The sequence below is a fragment of the Vombatus ursinus genome, unplaced genomic scaffold (assembly GCF_900497805.2).
Source record: "Vombatus ursinus unplaced genomic scaffold, bare-nosed wombat genome assembly UNPS02014820.1, whole genome shotgun sequence".
Lineage (NCBI taxonomy): Eukaryota > Metazoa > Chordata > Mammalia > Diprotodontia > Vombatidae > Vombatus > Vombatus ursinus.
Window position 1 is genome coordinate 1,133,708 of NW_020954598.1, and position 18,522 is coordinate 1,152,229.

At 41.7% G+C, this 18,522-nt stretch overlaps 1 protein-coding gene across 1 annotated transcript in view; it reads right to left on the reverse strand.

The window, feature by feature from the left end:
* Window positions 1-802: 802 nt before the first annotated feature.
* NUP210 (nucleoporin 210) overlaps window positions 803-18,522 on the reverse strand; it is a 166,542-nt gene continuing 148,822 nt past the window's right edge. The window contains exons 32-40 of the mRNA XM_027836937.1: window positions 18,097-18,317; window positions 17,619-17,755; window positions 16,368-16,491; window positions 13,504-13,650; window positions 11,447-11,697; window positions 7,864-8,080; window positions 6,848-6,943; window positions 6,682-6,765; window positions 803-2,889 (exon numbers count right to left, since the gene is read on the reverse strand). Of these exons, the coding sequence (XP_027692738.1) occupies window positions 2,789-2,889; window positions 6,682-6,765; window positions 6,848-6,943; window positions 7,864-8,080; window positions 11,447-11,697; window positions 13,504-13,650; window positions 16,368-16,491; window positions 17,619-17,755; window positions 18,097-18,317 (1,378 nt within the window). The 3' untranslated portion in view covers window positions 803-2,788. The remainder of the gene's footprint in view (window positions 2,890-6,681; window positions 6,766-6,847; window positions 6,944-7,863; window positions 8,081-11,446; window positions 11,698-13,503; window positions 13,651-16,367; window positions 16,492-17,618; window positions 17,756-18,096; window positions 18,318-18,522) is intronic.

The following is an 18,522-nucleotide window of genomic DNA, read 5'->3' on the forward strand; positions in this document are numbered from 1 at the left end:
GTGTGCTGTGTAAGGGTGGGGCCACCCTTAGGGGATAAGCTGCAGAAGGCATCCCTTATCCTGGATTTGGAGGGGTTTAATGAGGATAGAGACAGCTAAGTGGCACAGTGGATAGGCATCAGGCCTGGAGTCAGGATGGTTTATCTTCCTGAGTTCAAATATGTCCTCATATACTTTCTAATGGTGTGACTTTGAGCAAGTCACTTCACCCTGTTTGCCTCAGTTTCCTAATCTATAAAATGAGCTGGAGAAGAAAATGGCAAACCACTCCAGTCTCTTTGCCAAGACAACTCTAAATAGAGTCACAAAGATTTGGACACAATGGAAAATGACTGAACAACAAGGAGAAGAGAAAATTTGGTTAGTAATGAATGTCATATTTAACTCTTTTTTAGTGTCTTCAAAAATGCTCCCAAAATAACAGGAACATGAGGCAAAGCAAGTTGGAGACAACAACATGGTGCCATGGAAAAAAATGTTAGCTTAGAAGGCAGACAACTTGGGTCTGGATCTGAGCACCACTCTTTGCCACCTTGTGCAATCTTAGACAAATCACTTGACTTCTCTGGGCACCAGTGGTGTGATCTGAAAGATTGGGAGAGTTGAACTTCATGGTACGTAGAGCTGCTTCCAGCTCTGACCTTCTATGACAGTAGAATTGGCATCTGTATCCCTGGTGCTTAGCACTGGGGCTGGCACATAGCAGTCACTTAATAAATGCTTTCTGACGGATGATATGATCCATGCATCGTGGCTATTTGTTAACTGCAGCCCATAATAAAGAGTCAGTAATGATCACAGGTGAGTAAAGAATCTCATACAGCTTTATTAAATAAAGCAAGTAGAAATGCTCATATTTACATCCAAGTTGTCAGTTTCAAGCTCATGTAGTACACAAGGCACAATTCTTCCTTCTTTATGCAATGGAAAATAAATTATATAACCCTACACTGAAGGAAGAGGGTGACATCACACTGCTTTCTCAATGGCTAATTACATCATATATATATTAAAAAAAAGACAACAAAGAGTGTCACAGAGACTGTCATTATATAAATCCACAGTTCTAATGGGGACCTACAAGATCATCTTATACATTTGGTTCGTTCTCTACTGGAAAGGGGCAAGTGGATTTTCTGACCATGGTGTGGCCATGTTTTGAGGAAAAATCTGTTTAGCTCTATTTTCAGGAGGGCCATTGCCCACTCAGCCAGTGGTCACCACTCTATGGACAAAGACAAATGTAGGCTATGTTTCAAGTCACAGTCTCAAGGATTGGTAGCTACATTTCTGAGAGCCTTATGTTGATAACTAAGAAGGAAGTTTCTTCCAAGATTGAGTTAACATTTCAGTCTTATGAATGGTGTTCTGAATTTATTGTTGGGGTTGGTGGGGGCACTATACTGCCTTCCCCATACTCCACCAACGTCCCCAACCCTTTCTCAATCTCCTAACATTCCCTTGGGCTTTCCAGCCATCTCGTTCTCTACAAGGAGTTCTCAGGTCCCCAACCCTTTCTCAATCTCCCACCACTCCCTCAGGCTTTCCAGCCATCTTGTTCTCTATAAGGAGTTTCTCAGAGCTGAAGCAAACTGCCCCTCTCCCCCGCCTCCCTGTCTCCTGTCCCTTGGTGTAGAAGAGCTCAGTGCACTTTGTAGGGAGGCCAGCAAATCCCAGAGATTCACTCCTATGAGATTAGCTAAAGGACCCCCAGAAAAAGGATGGTCATCCTTTTATAGTGGAGAAAGACAGAGGCTCAGTGTCTGCTGAGGTACTTGGATGTCTAAAAAAAAAATAAAAAAACACACAACTACAACTTTGTGCTTTAACAGGACAAAACAGCAACTTAAAAAAAAATGAAAAAATCCCCTAACACATCCCATCCTTCTGATGAACAGTGTTTCCTGAATAATGAAAGCACCATCCTTGCACTAAGAAGATGCCAGCTAAGCTCATCTCTAGCATGAGATGTCTGCTATACAGGGTAAGAGGCCATGGCTGTAGACAAAAGATGCCATGTTAATACTTATTTTTTTTTCCTTTTTTAAACATAGAAGACAGACTCTATTCACATTTGCAAAGGAAAATAAATGCCCATTTCTAAATGATAATTCTGAGTCACATTGTAAGGCTAAAATATTGAGAGCACCCAGCAGGGCAGTGCATTCCTGAGTCTTCCTGACACTATGATTTAGACTCAAAAAGAAAAATTGAGGCCTTCAGAACACAGGATATTCACATTTTTTCCATTTCACTACTTCCCTTCTTAACAGCCATGCTAAGGGGGAATTAGTTTTCACAGGGAGAAAATGAAATGCGAAAAAAAAAAAAAGCCCCTTCCTCAAGGCATATGGCCCTACCACATTAGATTGGCTTTTAGCCTTCTCTACTACAGACTTTAAATGAAGCCTCTAACTGACCCAGGCATGTGAAACAGCACAAGTTTAGTGACATAAGGGGGGATAAAGAAAGGAGCATCGTCCAGGAACCTTGAGCAACCTGTTCCTAAAACGAAAGACTGATGCAGAGAGTTTCTAGGACTTTAAGAATCTATGGGAACATGGAAAAGAACTATGCATTTTTTTTAAAGAAGCTAAGAAGCACCGGTTAAAACACAGAACTATCACATCTCGACGCATCAGATCCAACTTGAGATATACTCCAATCTCATTGGGATGTCTCCAGTGTGAATACATTTATCTGGTTATTATTAAAGGCACTAAAAGTCTTTCTGTGTTTTTTTCCGAATGGTCGTTTTTTTTCTGGGGTCAGCTTCTTTCATCAGATTCTAATGGGAGGCATAATCAGGGCTCCAGAGCCTGAAGGGTGGGCTGGTTTTTCGATTGTGGGGCAGAGTGCTGAAAGGCATCGGACTGGGAGCAACGAAGCCTAGGAGAGAAAAAGAAGGAGTGACTTGCTGCAGTAGCCAGCCATATACGGGAACTCAGAGGTTGAAAGGAATCAGTTGCTAAAAATTGTTTTCACCAATAGAGCTTTTCCTGGATCATTTTTTTACCACCTGAAAAATTAGATGATTTCCCTAACATCCCTCCATAACCTCATGAATTTATGGCATAATGAAATATTCAGGCAATATATGTGCATGGAAATTCAGCTGATGTAAATAAAAGAAGAGATATCATTACCTTAGCCTTCATTTAATTCATAAAATTTGACAGGACATAATTTCATATCATGTAGTCTCATACCCAGAACAGATCCTGAGATGGCTCCCCCCCCCCCCGATTTCAGTGTTGCTAATTCCAAACAGGATCAGATTTGCCTACTCATTTAGACTGACTAGACCCAGAGTCAGGAGACCTGGGTCCCTGTCCCAGCTGTATCTCTGACTTGCTGTGTGATTTGGCGCAAGTCACGTTCCCTCTCTAGGGCTCAGCTTCCTTATCTCTATAGCACAGTGCTTCAAGCACTTGGTACAGTAGTTTGCACATAGTGGTTGCTTAATAAATGTTGGTTGAATACATCTAATTAAAGAGGCTGGAACAGCTGTCTCTAAAGTTCTTTCCAGATCTAACAGTTCATAATTCCGCGACTCTCTTCTCTTGACCTCCCTGACTATCTGGATTTTGGCTGTGGTTCAGCATTGCAGTGTTGTGGAGCTAATGAGCCCAATTCATGGCTGGTCAATGAAGTCTGAATTCAGTAACTACCTACTAAGAATCATGTTCTCCAGCCCATAGGAACAATGAAAGAAAGCCTTTCTCCCTGAACTGCAGAACAATGTCATTTGGAATCACCTGAGTATTAGAACTGCGGGGTTCTTAACCTGGTGTCTGCGAACTTGCATTTTTAAAACATTTTGCTAACATTTTCAATCTATTTTTTTTGGTAGTCCGATGTGTTTTATTTTACACTTAAAACATTATTCTGAGAAGGGATCCATTGACATCAAGGGGCCATATCACAAAGGTTAAGAACTACTGGTCTAGCCCCTCACTTTATAGACTGAGAAACTGAGGCCCAGAGAAGGGAAGTGACTTGTTCAAGGTCACATAGAACTAGTGGTAGAGTTGGGATGAGACTCCAGGTTTGTTGGCCTCTAATTGTCTTTGCATTACACTATGCTGGAAAGATGCCAGAGAGCTGAACAAAATTTAATTTTGTTTGAGGCTAGTAAGTAGGCCTTCCCAGAGGAAAAGAATCTAGATGTGGCCATGTTGAGGCTTCAGTATCTCCTGGCATTGTCAAGCATTTTGCCAATTCATTTAAGAAAGATTCTGAGAAAGGCTCTTCTGCAAACATTTCACGTTCCTCAGGAGACTAAGCGAGTACCATGGAGAGGGTGAGGCACACATGTCTTCAGCAGGTCTTCCAGGAAGGCTGACTTAAATATAACCACCAATCATGGAGGCTCCCAGTGTGTGCTCAGAAGCTCTTTGGGCCTTATCATTTCTGAACAGTCATATCCCACACTAGCTCAATCAAGTGAGTTCTCAGATTTCACTGGACTTATCAGCATTTTTCATTTGTCTGTCTTTCACAGTTACTTTTCAAGGAGTTAGCTGATTATCATCAAGTTCGCACTGACCAGAAAGGTTCAACTAGTTTTCACCTTTCATCTTCCAGATGAGGAAACTAAGGCTTATTGAGGTCAGTCAGAAACTCAACAAATATTTATTTATTAAGTATCTTCTATGTTCCAGGCACTGTGCTAAGCACTGGGGATACAAAGTTAGGCAAAAAAAAAATAAACAAGCAAACAAAAAAAAAAAAACAGTCCCTGCTCTCAAGGAATTCATAGTTTAATGGGGCAGAGTATATATAAACAACTACACACAGACAAGTTACAGAATGGATAAATCAGAGGGGGAAGGGAATGCTCAGAGGGAAGGCACTAGGAAAGATGGGACTTTAGCTGAAGGAAGTCAGAAGAGTCAGGAGACAGAGCTAGTGGGGAGAGATTTGGATGCCACCAAGAACAGTAGTTAGTGGCGTCACACTAGACTGCAGGAGTGCAGAACCTGTGGTCTCAAGGCCACATGTGGCCTTCTAGGTCCTTGGGTGCAGCCCTTTGAGTCAAATTTTACAGAACAAATCCCTTAACTAAGGGGATTTGTTCTGTGAAGTTTGGATTCAGTCAAAGGCCTGCACTTGAAGACCTAGAGGTCCACATGTCAAGGTCGCTGGTTCCCCACCCTGCACTAGAGGATATAAAGAGCCCCCTGACATTGCCTGAGTGGATCAGTCCACCAACCTAGAGAGGCTGCTTAATATTGTAGATAGAGTGCAGGATTTAGGAGTTAGGAAGTTTTAATCCCCCCTCAAACACTTACTAGCCGTGTGACTTTGGACAAGTCACTTAATTTTTCATAGCCTCTGTTCGCTCACATGTAAAGTGGTATTTACCTCTTATGTTGAGGCTCAAATGAAATAATGAATGAAAAGCATTTTTAGGGTCACAAGTATCAGTTATTGGAAACGAAATATTTCTGGGTATGTTTTCAATGAATCAATGAGTATCTCAGTGACTATGCTAAGTGAAGTGTATAGTTGATAATTTAAAAAAAAACAACTCCACTACCAAGTATTTCTTGGCCTTTATTTTTCAAATGACTGGTCTTAATTCTCAGCTCGCTTTCTTTTAGTTACTTTCAACCATAGTCAGGATGTCTGGAAACATTTAGCATACAATTATACCTCTTGGTTCTACTATTCCCCTTCATGCAAAAAAAAAAAGACTCTTAAACCAAACCCCAAACTGAGCAAACCAAATTAACCAAAACCCCAAATCAAAAAACCAACCAGCCAACCTACCAATCAAAAAGCATTGACCAAAGCAAACAGTTAAGCTAGTTCTTTAGTCAGTGATGCTTAAGATGACAACTTTTTAATAAAGAAAAGTAAAGATGTACATTTTGAAATCCTCCTTTAGCAGTTCTGATAAGCTGTGTTAAGCTGTTTCTGGTACTCTTTCTATTTAGGGATCTTAACAGTCAAAGCCATTTTCTGCCCTCCGAACATTCCCTCTGATTTCCTGCCTTCATGCCTCTGCTCCTGCTTTTCTTCTGTGCCAGGAGGATGCCCCCTCTCCCTCTTCACCTGTTAAATTCTTGCTCATACTTTAAAGGCCAATTCAAATACCAGCTCTGCTAGAAAGTCTTCCTACTGAAGGTCCTTTCCTAGTATCTTTGTTTTGAGCCTCTCAATTGCATTTTGATGCTAAATATGGTGTGCTACAGCCATCCATGTTAGTACCGTGTAGACTCAGTAGGCTATAAGCTCCATGAGGGCAGGGATCCTGTCTTATCTAAACTGTACATCTCCCCCAGTACCCAGCATGACACTCTGCATACATGAGGTTCTTAACTGGGTGTTGAATGAATGTTGAATGTTAACAAGGTGACCTTTCCACTAGGTGACTCTTGAGGTCTCTTTCAGGTCTAAGTCCAGGAACCTTATTTAGCAAACCATTGGAGAAAATAGATGCTACCTTTCTTTTGGAACTGCAAGCAATGTGTGTGCACATACCTCTGTGTGTGTGTGTGTGTGTGTGTGTGTGTGTTGCTGAAGGTAGAATTTAGCTGCCCAGCAATGGGGAAGGTGCTATGGTTACCTGAGAACAAAGCCTGTCTCCTCTGTGGCCATTTTGTTGAGGCAACGTCCACACTACCATACTTTTTTTTTCCTCCTATTTATCAAACTTACCCAGTAGTTACTTACTGTTAGGACTATGTGAAGGGCTTGTTCTCGGGGTGAAGGCAGGGTGTGTGTTGTGTTCTTTGGGCGAGAAAACTGCATGGTAAACTGAAACACATACAACAGTTTATTTAGATCAGGCGGCAGAAATGACGTACAAGTGGGGAAAAAGATAAATATAATATTTTACCTATGATCATAATAGCTGTCCCTGCCAGCAGTGCAAAAAGCGTGAAGAACATAACTTGATAGGAGTCGAGGAAGTGTTGGAATAGGCTGGTACCTTCTGTGGAATCAATTGGAAAGGCAATCTCTATCATTGCACAGGTTATAAATAGTGTCCCAGCATCTTCATCTACTCAAACGACTTTCCCTGCCCTGGGCTCACACACTCTCTCCTTTGGGTAAGCGTGCCTCATTCGAATCCCTTGATTTGCTCCGATTATGAATGGGAAGCCATGTGCGCTCTGAATATGCCTGTCAGTGATAGCTCAGGATAGATGGAACTGCCACTGAGGCTGTCACCACAGCCTAGAAACGCAAAGCAGTTTTGAAAACCTGAAGTCCTGGATTAGATTCATGAAAAAATTAAGCCAGGTAGCAACCAGCTGGCTAGGAAGGGACAGAAATCTTCAGTAGGGAAGAAACCAACAGAATTCCTTCTATTTTGCACTGGGGAAAGGAGGAGGCATTGTACTTGGCATCCTTCTTCCTTAGACTGACCCAACTGACTTCTACTTAAAAATTATTATTATTATTATTATTTTTTTTTTTTTTGATGAGGGCAATTGAGGTCAAGTGACTTGTCCAGGGTCACACAGCTAGTGAGTGTTACGTGTCTGAGGCCATATTTGAACTTAGGTCCTCCTGATTACAAGGCTGGTGCCCTATCCACTGCACCACCTTGCTGCCCCCAAATTAAAAATTATTACTGATGGGAAGCAGCTAGGTGGCACAGTGGATAGAGCACTGGCCCTGGAGTCAGGAAGACCTGAGTTCAAATCTAGCCTGAAACACATAACACTCACTAGCTGTGTGATCCTGGGCAAGTCACTTGACCCAACTGCCTCACCAAAATTTAAAAAAAATTATTACTGAAAAAGTCTTAAGCCTCACCTTCCCTCCCCTCTACCACCAACCTTGGGCAACATAAGCAGGAGAAACTATCCAGTCCCCAAGGTCACATAGTTACAGGAATGAACTTACGCTGGCCAGGGCCTCTCCTGTCAGTCATATAGACCATGTTGACTGGGAGAGTGATGGATTGGTCTGTCATGGGGCTAGAAATGGTCAGTGTAGTAGATGAGGATCTCTGGCTGAGGACTACTGGATCAGAGATGCTGATGGTGTAGGTGACAAAGCTGGGCAATCCATAGGACTTCTCCTTCACAAAGGCAACCACTGCTGGTGACCCAGATTTCACCTAGGGAAAGAAATGCCTTCCCTGGGTAAAAATGCACATCTTGAAGGGCACAAAATGGTGACCTGATACTCCAGGTTGAGGTTTTATAAAGTCACACTTATTTGGTGAGGAGATTCAGATGCTTGTATTTTTTTCATCCAATGAAAAGCCCAGGAAACTTCTTATCATCATCAGTATAATTAATAATAATAACATGTAGGAAAGGCAACTACAGCATAAAGGATAATCAGCCAGCCTCAGAGTCAGAATGACATGGACTCAAGCTGCAACTGACACATATTGGGCCAAGTGACCCTGCTCAACTTACACAAGCCCTCAGAGCCCCAGGGAGAAGTGTCAAACATGGGGCAGCGGGCTGCATGCACTCGGAACCACTCCTGAGTGCAGCCCAAACCAGACTGACATGGAACTGGGAAATACCTAACACAATAAAGAAAAATACAACACAAGACAGATAATGCGAATAGGCAGTTTTCTAGGACAACACGTGCCAGCAAGGATTCTTACATAGTTTCTATTTGAGTTGAACACCACTGCTCTAAGACTAAAATTGCAGAGAACTTCTTGATCTTTATTTGGGTGGGATCTTTATTCTTACTGAGGAGCTCCCTAGTGATGAAATAAAAGTTCAGAACAACCCTCCCCAACCCCCCAAAATATCCTTAATAATATCAATAATAATAGCTCACATTTATTAGCTCTTTACCATTTATAAAATCTTTTCCTACCAACATTTTTTCCTCTCCAAATTGGTAATATGAATCAATGAAATGTATTTATTAAGTGTTCACTTTATGCCACACACTCTGCCAACATAAAAGGAAGACTGTCTCTGCCCTGAGGGGGGTTGCCTTCTAAGGGGGAGATGGACTGTGCATACATATAGTGTGTGAAGGAAGGGATGGAATTCACCAGTATGGGGAGTGGAGCAATGACAGTGATAAGGAAAGCAGAGAATTGAGACTCAGAGAGTGGAAGGATTTTGTCTAAGTTGTAGCTACAGTACTTTTACACACATTATGTCATTTGATTCTCAAGACATTTCCTGGGAAAAGTAGGCAGGGAAAGGATTATTGTTCCTATTTTGCAGCTGAGAAAACTTAGCCCAGACCACCTACGTGACCCACCATGTCGAGTCAGTGATGGATGGAGCCACTATTAGAACTTGGGTTTCCTGACTCTTCTTCCAAGGATCTTTCTCCAACTCAATGCTGCCTCCTAAGATGCATTTTGATGGGGAGACATTTTTCAATGTGAATAATATGTCAGACATACTGATGGAGACGTACAAGCGTGTGTGTGTGTGTGTGTGTGTGTGTGTGTGTGTGTGTGTGGTAGGGTGGTGAGTTTCTCAGGTAGAGCAACTCCTATAATATGTGTATTGGGGAAAAGGGGCCTGAATCACTGAAATCAGGGATGCTTGAAATATTAAGCATCACATACCGCACAGGGATTAAATGAGATAATGTGTCTAAAGCCTTCTGAATTAATTAGTGGTCCCTGGATAGAAAGATGTTCTTTGATCAAGGCCTCCCTTATCTCATGAAATCAGAGTGAGAAGAGAAATGGTCTGCACACTTATGGAGGTCAGGGGAATAGGCAGGCCTTTCGTCTTCCCTTTCCAGTCTGGTGGCGTGTGTGTGTGTGTGCGCGTGTGAGCATGTGCGTGCACATGTGTACACATATGTATGTACCTACACGTATGTATGTAATTAAGGGAATGGAGTACTGCTAATTATCTAGCAAAGACCAGGATCTTCTTCCCTTCTAACTCTACCTCCAAACAATAAAACACAGAACGAAAAATAAGAGAATAAGAAGACTTAAAGACACAGACTAACTACTAAGGACCATTTAAGGAATCAGTTGCCCCTGATATTAGATGTGATGTGGTTTTTGGGAAAAGAGTACAGGGTTTGCAATCAGAAGACCTAGATTCAAGCCAGAGCTCCATCATTTATTAGGCAGCAAGATGGCACAGTGGTTAGAGCCTTGAGTCAGGAAGACTTAAGTTCAAACCCAGCGGCAGACATTTCCTAGCAGTGTGACCCTTGGCAAGTCACTTAACTTCTGTCTAGCTCTCAGTTTCCTCAACTATGTAAGATGGGGATAATAACAGCACCTGCCTCCCAGGGTTATTGTGATGCTCAATTGTAATAATATTTGTAAAGCACTTAGCACAGTGCCTGGCAATAGTAGGTACTTACTAAATGCTCATTTCCCTCTCTTCTCTGTGTGGCTATGGGCAAGCCACTTTATCTTGATGAACTTCCTTTATGAAATAAAGATAATAGTGCTTATGCTACCTATCTCTCAGGAGCTGCAATGAGGAAAGTTCTTTCCAAATGGTAAAACACTATACACATTCATATGTACATACATACATACATACATACATACATGTGATATACACACATACCTATATGTACTAATGAAATAATGACATTCAAGAATACCATAACATGTTTCTTTTCCTTCTTTTGTGTCTATCCTGAGTCTTTTGGTAGTTTACTGAGTAGATACTCAAGAAAGACTCAATGAATTGGTCTGAAGACTATTACAGTGGTCCTTCTTACCCTATTTTCTTGAATTTGGTCCCAGAGCAGCCTGTACAGGGGATTTGCATACTCCCAAATGACTGAACAAGTTAAGACACATACATGTAATGCCATATTGTTGTACTATAAGTTACAATGAATATGAAGAATTCAGAGAAACAGGAAAATTTGTATGAACTGATGCAGAGGGAGGAAGGCAAAGCCCAAAGAACAAGATCCACCATGACTGTAAATGAAGACACTACTGGTAGAAACAAAACTCAGGCCATATATGATAGGCAATATTGGTCCAGATCAGCAAAATACATACAGTTCTGCTCAGTTAAGAAATGGTAAAGTAGAGGCAGCTAGGTGGCACAGTGGATAGAGCACTGGCCCTGAAGTCAGGAAGACCTGAGTTCAAATCCGACCTCAGACACGTAACACTCACTAGCTGTGTGACCCTGGGCAAGTCACTTAACCCCAATTGCCTAAAAAATAAATAAATAAATAAAAGAAATGGTAAAGTAGAAAAATGAAAAGTTCCAGGTACTGTCATATCAGTTGCAAACACTCTATTAAGCATTTTTGTTTAACTGTTTTTATGGGAAAATATGGGGAGGTGTCTTTTATTGGAAGTTATACATCAAAACAAAATACATAAAAAATTTCATCATAAATACACACAAAAAAATCAAGTGTAGGATTTTGATTAGCATTAATTAATTTTATTAAATTCTCTAGGCTTGCCGAAGAGGACCTAAAATAAGAAAATCTACAACTTAAAAAACAAAAACAAAACAAAAAACAACAAACCAAAACCACTCACCTCAAGATTCTCAAGAATTTCCATGGCTCCAAATATTTTGACCTCTGAGCTCATATAGTGGTTACTTAAGAGGATTTCAGTTTGGTCAGCATAAAGGCCAGGGTTGAAGGGTACTTCGGCGCTGATCTGCTCTCCGGAGAAGTGGCTGTCTTGGAGAGAAGCCGTGACCACGAGAGCTGTCTTCCTCATGCTGAGGTGTTTGAGCTGCTTGTCTGTAAGCCTGTGCATCATGATGGAGCAGGTGTACTGGCCTGGGGCAATGAGAGTTTCAGACCTTGCATGCAGCACACACTAAATGGTTAGACACACCATGTTTGAATCCCTGGTGCCTTTAGTGATGATAAATTTTGTCATCTATGATGACATTTCTGAGTGGTTAGGAGATTCTAGGCAACTCTCTAAGTTGTTGAGAACATGCCAAATGGCATCGGTAGATGGGAGTTTCTTCACATGATAGGTCTCTAGACTGAGAAAACAGATCCACTCCTTCTCCCTATGCTATGATGACATTTCAGTTCTGCCTAGCACCATGACCTGGCACAGACAGAGCTGGTGCTTAATAAATGCTTGTTGATTGACTGATTGATCTATGATCCTCCCTCCCCCTCATCACCATACTCAATTAATCTCTAAGCACCAACATTCCTACCTCCACTTATATCCACTCCTTTATTTCCATTCCATCCTAACAGAGGCTTTCAAAACCTACAGTCTGCACCTCAAGTCCCTTACCTCTCAGTTAGGAGGTGGACAGAAAGTTTCATCATCAGTCCTCTGCTGTGATAAAATGTTACTGGGTCTCTCTCCCTCCCAGACTATGTTACATACATGACATTCCTCTACTCAAAAAAACTTGAGTGGCTCCTCACTGCCTACAGAATAAAGTCCAAATTCTTTAGCCTGGCAGTCAAGGCTGATTGAAAGTTGACAGTAAACTATGTGTTCAGCTTTAGCTCACATTAGTCATCTTCATGTGCTCATGTTCTGGCCAAAAGGAACCACTCACCATTCCATGAATACGTGCTACCTTCATGTCTTTGACCATGTTATTTTTAAAGCTTGTTTTTCCCAATCCCTACTTATTGAAAGTCTACCCATTTTACAAGGCCCAGATCAAATGCCACTTTACCTAGGATATCCTCTCTCTAACCTACCCAGATGGGAAGCAATCTCTCCACCTTGAGAACATATTTTTTGCACTTGTATTTGGATTCACTAATTTTTTGTATAATTGTCTTAGCACATTTCCTGGATTTTAAGTCTCCTTGAGTGCATAGAGTATGCCTTAGACATTTGTATCACCCCTAGCACTCAGCACAAAGTAGCCACTTAATAATTTTTGAATTAATTCACTTGGTGCCATAATGTTTGAGCTGCTGGGTAAATAAGATAAAGTCTTTGGCAACCAGGAGCCTGAAGAAAAATGGCACCAGAGAAACCTCTGAGAAATAAAAGTTTGTGTCAAAATGACTTCTGTCCAGTTGCCAGTGTTGTTAAAGATCTGCAGCTTTTGCCAGCTGAGGCATAGCGATGGAAGAAAGCACCAGCCAGCTGCCAGGTACATTTCCACACCTAGACTTTCTAGGAGCTGGACCCTGACCTTGCTCAATTCTCAGAGCTTGCTCATGACTCAGCAAGAGGCAACTTTTTCTTCACTGTTTAGCTGGGGTTCAGATGACCCTGGACATGTACCAGTTCTTCTCCAAGCTAGCTGGCAGGAGCTATGCAATGTTCAATGCCACTACGTACCCCTCTAAACCAAAGTGTTTCTGAGAACCACAGCAAGAGTTCTCAGACTATTCCTGAGAAATCACCACAATAGCAATGCTTAAGATGACAGAAGATCAGACATTTTAGAAAAAAATAAATTCCCTGTGGCAGCAGCACTGAGCCATAAACCCAAGTGCCAACATTAATTTCCCCAGGTTGAATTATCAGAAACGCAGGCTTGTCTGGGTGGATGGCTCCTGTGAACAAAAGGCCCCATGCCTTGGTATTTCCTCAAGTTATAGCTACTTCCTGGGACAATGTCAATGCCTGGAGTTTGGCAAGTTTACCTAGAGATGCATCAAAACCAGCTTCTGTAGTGAAAATGTCATATGCTGGAAAATCAAATACTTCCTGGTTGAACTGGAGCTGACAGCTGACGAGAGTTTCGGGGTGAAGTTCAACAATGGTCTCCACCTGGGCTGGTGAGCATTCCCCTAGAGACGACAGGGAGGAATGTGATGAGAAGGGACAAGAGCAGATCTGAGCCAGGGAACCACCATGCTTTCCCAGCTGTTTGGACAAACTCTTCATTTCTTTGTCCATATACATTTGTCTGCTTTTCTTTGTCTATATACATGTCTCCCCCATTACAAGCTCTTACTATTTTCTAGATAGGAACAGGATAGGGACTGGATCGGTGGTCTCGCTGATACAGGTGATTATCAGGTGAGGAAATGCTTTCTCCTACTGCAGATCAGCACTTTCTCTACAACTTACAGTAGTAACTGTCTCACTTTTTGGTCTCAGGACCCCTCTTATTTTCAGTTCCAGACTCATTTCTTCCCCTTCCTCTCCCCAACCCATTGAAAAGGCAAGAAACACAATATCCTTTTCAAATATGAAGTCATGAAAAATAAATTTCCACATTAGTCATATTCTGCAAAAGAAAAAGGAAAAAATATGCTTCAATCCGCACTTTGAGTCCATCAGTCCTTTCTGTGGAGGTGGACAGTATTTTTCATCACATGTCCTTTGAGTCATTGCATTGATCAGAGTTGTTATGCCTTTCACAGGTGATTATTTTTACATTATTGCTGCTACTGTGACTCCTTAGACTCTTAAAAATTACAGAGGACTCCAAAGTGGTTTTGTTTATGTGAGTTATAATCAATCAGTATTTATTGTATAAGAAATTAGGACATGTTGGTAGTATTATGAAAAGAGTTTTGACCTCTCAGACTTCCTGGAAGGGTATCCAGACAATACGCTTTGAGAAGCACTGTCTTAGAAAGTTGCCTGGGGCCCTAAGTGGTTAGGTGACTTGCCCAGGATCACACAGCTAGTGTGTGACAAAGATGAGGCTCGAACCCAGGCTTTCCTGGCTCCAAGGACAGTCAGCTCTCTATTCACTACACACTTTTGCCTCGAAGTGTTTTCTAACCAAGTCTTATAACAAGCGTGAGGCTCTTCGGACTTCCACACGGGGAGCAAAAGTATTACTGAGAGCTCTATAATGATAGCAGAGTTTATGAAAGGAAGGGATAAATTGTTGTCAGGTGTGTAGGTCACAGGGAATCACTGATGATCTCTGCTCATTTCAGCATCTGTTCTAGATCTTGTACCTCATGAGTGAGGCAGCTGAACAAGCCCCACTAATGCATTTTTCTTTTTTTTTTTCGTGTCAGCCAGAAAGAGTGGTAATTTATTTCTGTTCATCAATAGGCCAACAGTTCTCCAATAATACACTAAATATCATTTCAACAACAGCAGAATGTCATGCACTTGTACTATGTTGAAGAAAAAAGGGTCACAGTGATGTAATAAAGTCTGGTTCATTAATCAGAACAAGAATGGTGATATTTAATTTTACCAGTTAAGAGGCTTTAAAAACAGCATTTTTTTTTCAGTTGTTGTCAAGGCTGATGATGGGCAAGAGAGAACAGGCTTAGTGGTTGTAGAGCCATTTTGAAAAAAAGGTAATTACAAAAATCAAAACCTGCTAGAAGCTTGCTGGTAGTGTATTTCCAGAGTTATCCAGTGCAAGGAAGAGCTCTCCTTTAGCAGCTGTGAGATTGAAATGCATCTTTTGTTCAAAAGTGACAAATTTCAGTGTATCCATTTGGTGTACAAATATCATCCTGCCAAGTTTCCACAAGAAACATAAAGTCCAATTACTCCAAAAGGGAGAAGAGGAGCTAGGAGAAAGTTATGTGAATTCTGTCTCTATCTTTCTCTTTGCCAGTAAGGCCAGGAGACATCTCAGCTCCGCCTTTTATCAGCTGTGGTCTTGAGTCTCAGTTTCCTCATTTGAAAAACACTGACAAAAATACTCACATAAGGTTCATCAAATCACAAATTCAGGGCTGAAAGAGACTTTAGATCAGCATCCATAAAATCCAACCTCATTTTACAGCTAACAAAACTGAGACATCAAGAGATTAAGTGATCTTCACAGAATTAAATAGCTATTAAATGGTTGAATCAGGATCTGAACCCAGGTCTTCTGACTCCAAATACTGGGCTCTAGATACTGTGCAATGATGCCTCTGAATCTCAACACATCCTTTGAGCTGCAATCAAGTGTGAGTTATTAGTATTCTTATTATTTGTAGTAATACCAAGTCATGAATACTTAGAAAACCACAGTCACCGATCACTTATATAATGCTTTATGGTATAGAAGGCAGTTTGCTTGCAGCATCCTAGGAGGGAGGAGCTGTAAATATCTTAGAATTCAGGCAACTGAGATTCAAAGATTAAGATGTCTGTCCTCTGTTACACAGCCTAGTTTGTAGCAGGACTTGAATCCAGACCTTTGAATCTCAAATCCAGTGGTGTTCTTTCCATGATGCCACCCCTGCCTCTACAACAATCTAGATGGTTTGCTTAGTGGTAATGCTGGACCTTTTCCAAGTCCCTCTCCAGAGTTCATACGGTGGTGGTTCAAATTCCTGGGAGTTTCCTCTACTCAGGACAGCATGATGTAAGCACAGAAGAGAGTGTGCTAGATTTGGAATTAAGAGCCATGGGATTAGGACACCAACACCATCACTTTACTAGCTGTGTGACCATATCCAAGGTGCTTAATTTCTCTAAGACTCGGTCTTCTCCTCTCTAAAATGGGGATAACAAGACTTGCATCACCAAGTTCTCAGGGTTATTGCAAGAAAAGTGTATAAACTTGGAGGCTCCAGGTAAAAATGATCCTTACCTCTCAGGTTGGTGCTTCTTTCTCCAGTTACAACTATCACTTTGGAAGCAGTGATACCCTGAAAGTTGGTTGGAATGCCACTGACATGGGTGGCCACAATCTTCTGGGGGCTGCTAATCCAGATCTGAAGAATAAACCAGAAAACAAAGACTTCTGACACCAATCCAAACTAACTGCTGCAGGAATCCACCTTGCCCTCTGGAGCCATGTTGAATAAGACGAAATTAAAGCAGGAACAACTGTCTGTAAGGTGGGCATTGATTTTTGTCAGGGATCATGGGCCTCCCAGTTTCTCATAAACGTGATGTTTGTTCAGTTTGGTGAATTGGTTTCTCAGCAAAGGGAGGAAAAAGTCATCTTAGTTTATTACCATTAATTTGAAATAAATCAGACAGCTCATGAAGCATGCAAGAGGCTGTACTTAACGTCCCAAGAACAGAGTCCCAAGATCTGCCCTAAAGACAGATCAGAAATATTTCTAGAGAACAGCACCATCCCTTTGGCTTCCATTAAAGGGGGCCTGGGCTGAGTAGAGGTCAGTATGTGGGGCTGAGTTTTCCCAAAAAAGCATCTGAATTATTTTAGGTCTTCCATGCGAACACTGGAAATTCTTTCACACAATCACAGCTTTGTTAATCAGAAGTTGTTTAGCCCCTGAATCTCTTATGCTGCAGAAAGGGAATTAAGTTGCTGCCTCACGGAAGCCAAGCTAAATATGCAAACTATTAGGTTAAACTTTCTTATTCAATACAGCACACGCTCACTATAAAAAATGAGATGCATTTGGATACAGACCAGGCACTTTCCATTGATTCACTCTGGTTTGCAGATAAATAGTAAAGAAAGAGAAAATGATTTTGTTCACCTCTTGGAAGATTCAGAAGGTGACTTAGTAGGGGAAGTTTTTGCATTGAAGAAGGGAGGGGGTTGAATCCTAACAATCCTCAGTATCTTACCCCCAGCCCCTCCCAGCCCTAGAATGCTCCTCAGCATATTTCCAACTGCAGAGATTCTAGGCTGTTTTGCGGCTTGGCAGCAACACCCTATCAATTTGTGATTTCCCAACTCTGCTACCAAAAGCTTTAGATGGTAAGCTCATTTTAAGATGGAAGAACTTTCAACAGAATTTGACTCAGTCTTTCCTTACCCCCTGTCCTTTGCCCTGTCCACATCCATCAGCAACAACTTGAGACAGTTAGAAATGCTCAAGGTGGAAAGCCAGGTCTGGGAGCTCTTGTCCTGGTGCCTTACCTCCTTATATGTTCTGAGAAGTCCAGCAATCTCATAATAAAGAGTCACAGCTCCAGAGTCTCTGGCCACAGCCACACCAGTCTTGGGGTCAACTTGGAGAATACTGTTGGCTGAAGAGCTCCATGTTCCTGAGAGACCTGGGAAGGAGATCTCTCCTTGTTAGATGTTTTAGGCATCTTTCTTCTGTCAACCATACCAGCTGAAACCTCTGGAACATATCTCAAATGTAAAATTCATGTCAACCCCATCATGTTGCAAAGGAGGAAACTGAAGCCCAGGTTAGGTGAGTGATTTGCCCAAGGTCACATGAGTTAGGAGCATTAGGGGTGAGATTTGAACCCAGGTCCCCTCACTCCATAGTCAGTGAGCTTTCCCCTGTATTATGCTGTCTCCCAGTCATCAGAGCTACTTAGCAGTAGAGACAGCCATCAAGTCAGAAATGGGGATTTATATCAGGGATATGTTGGGTAACTCTTACCATCAGGGTTTATCAGGATGGTGCTCAAACAGAGGACATCGCCTACTACCACAGTCCCAATAAGTTCTGGAGAGATGACCTGCTGGACAGGCAGAGGTACATAATCTGAGAGGCCAGTATGCTCCATGTCCCACACAGCAAGCAGAGTCAGGCCAACATTGATGGTGCGGATAACACAGGTGTTATTGGTAGTTCCCTTCCCGATCTGGACAAAGTCATCTCTGGGCAATGGAGAAAGAAAAAACTGTTTTCAAGAGTAGCAGCAACACCTAAAAGAAATTCTGGTGCATCAGACACCATCCAAAAAAAGACAGATCCTAGCCTGATCCCTTATATGGGGGAAGATTACTAGTTAATTGGATTCATTATTTCACTAAAAAAAAAAGGTGTTTATTGGTCTGTTTCTAACTGAGGTATGATGGGCTC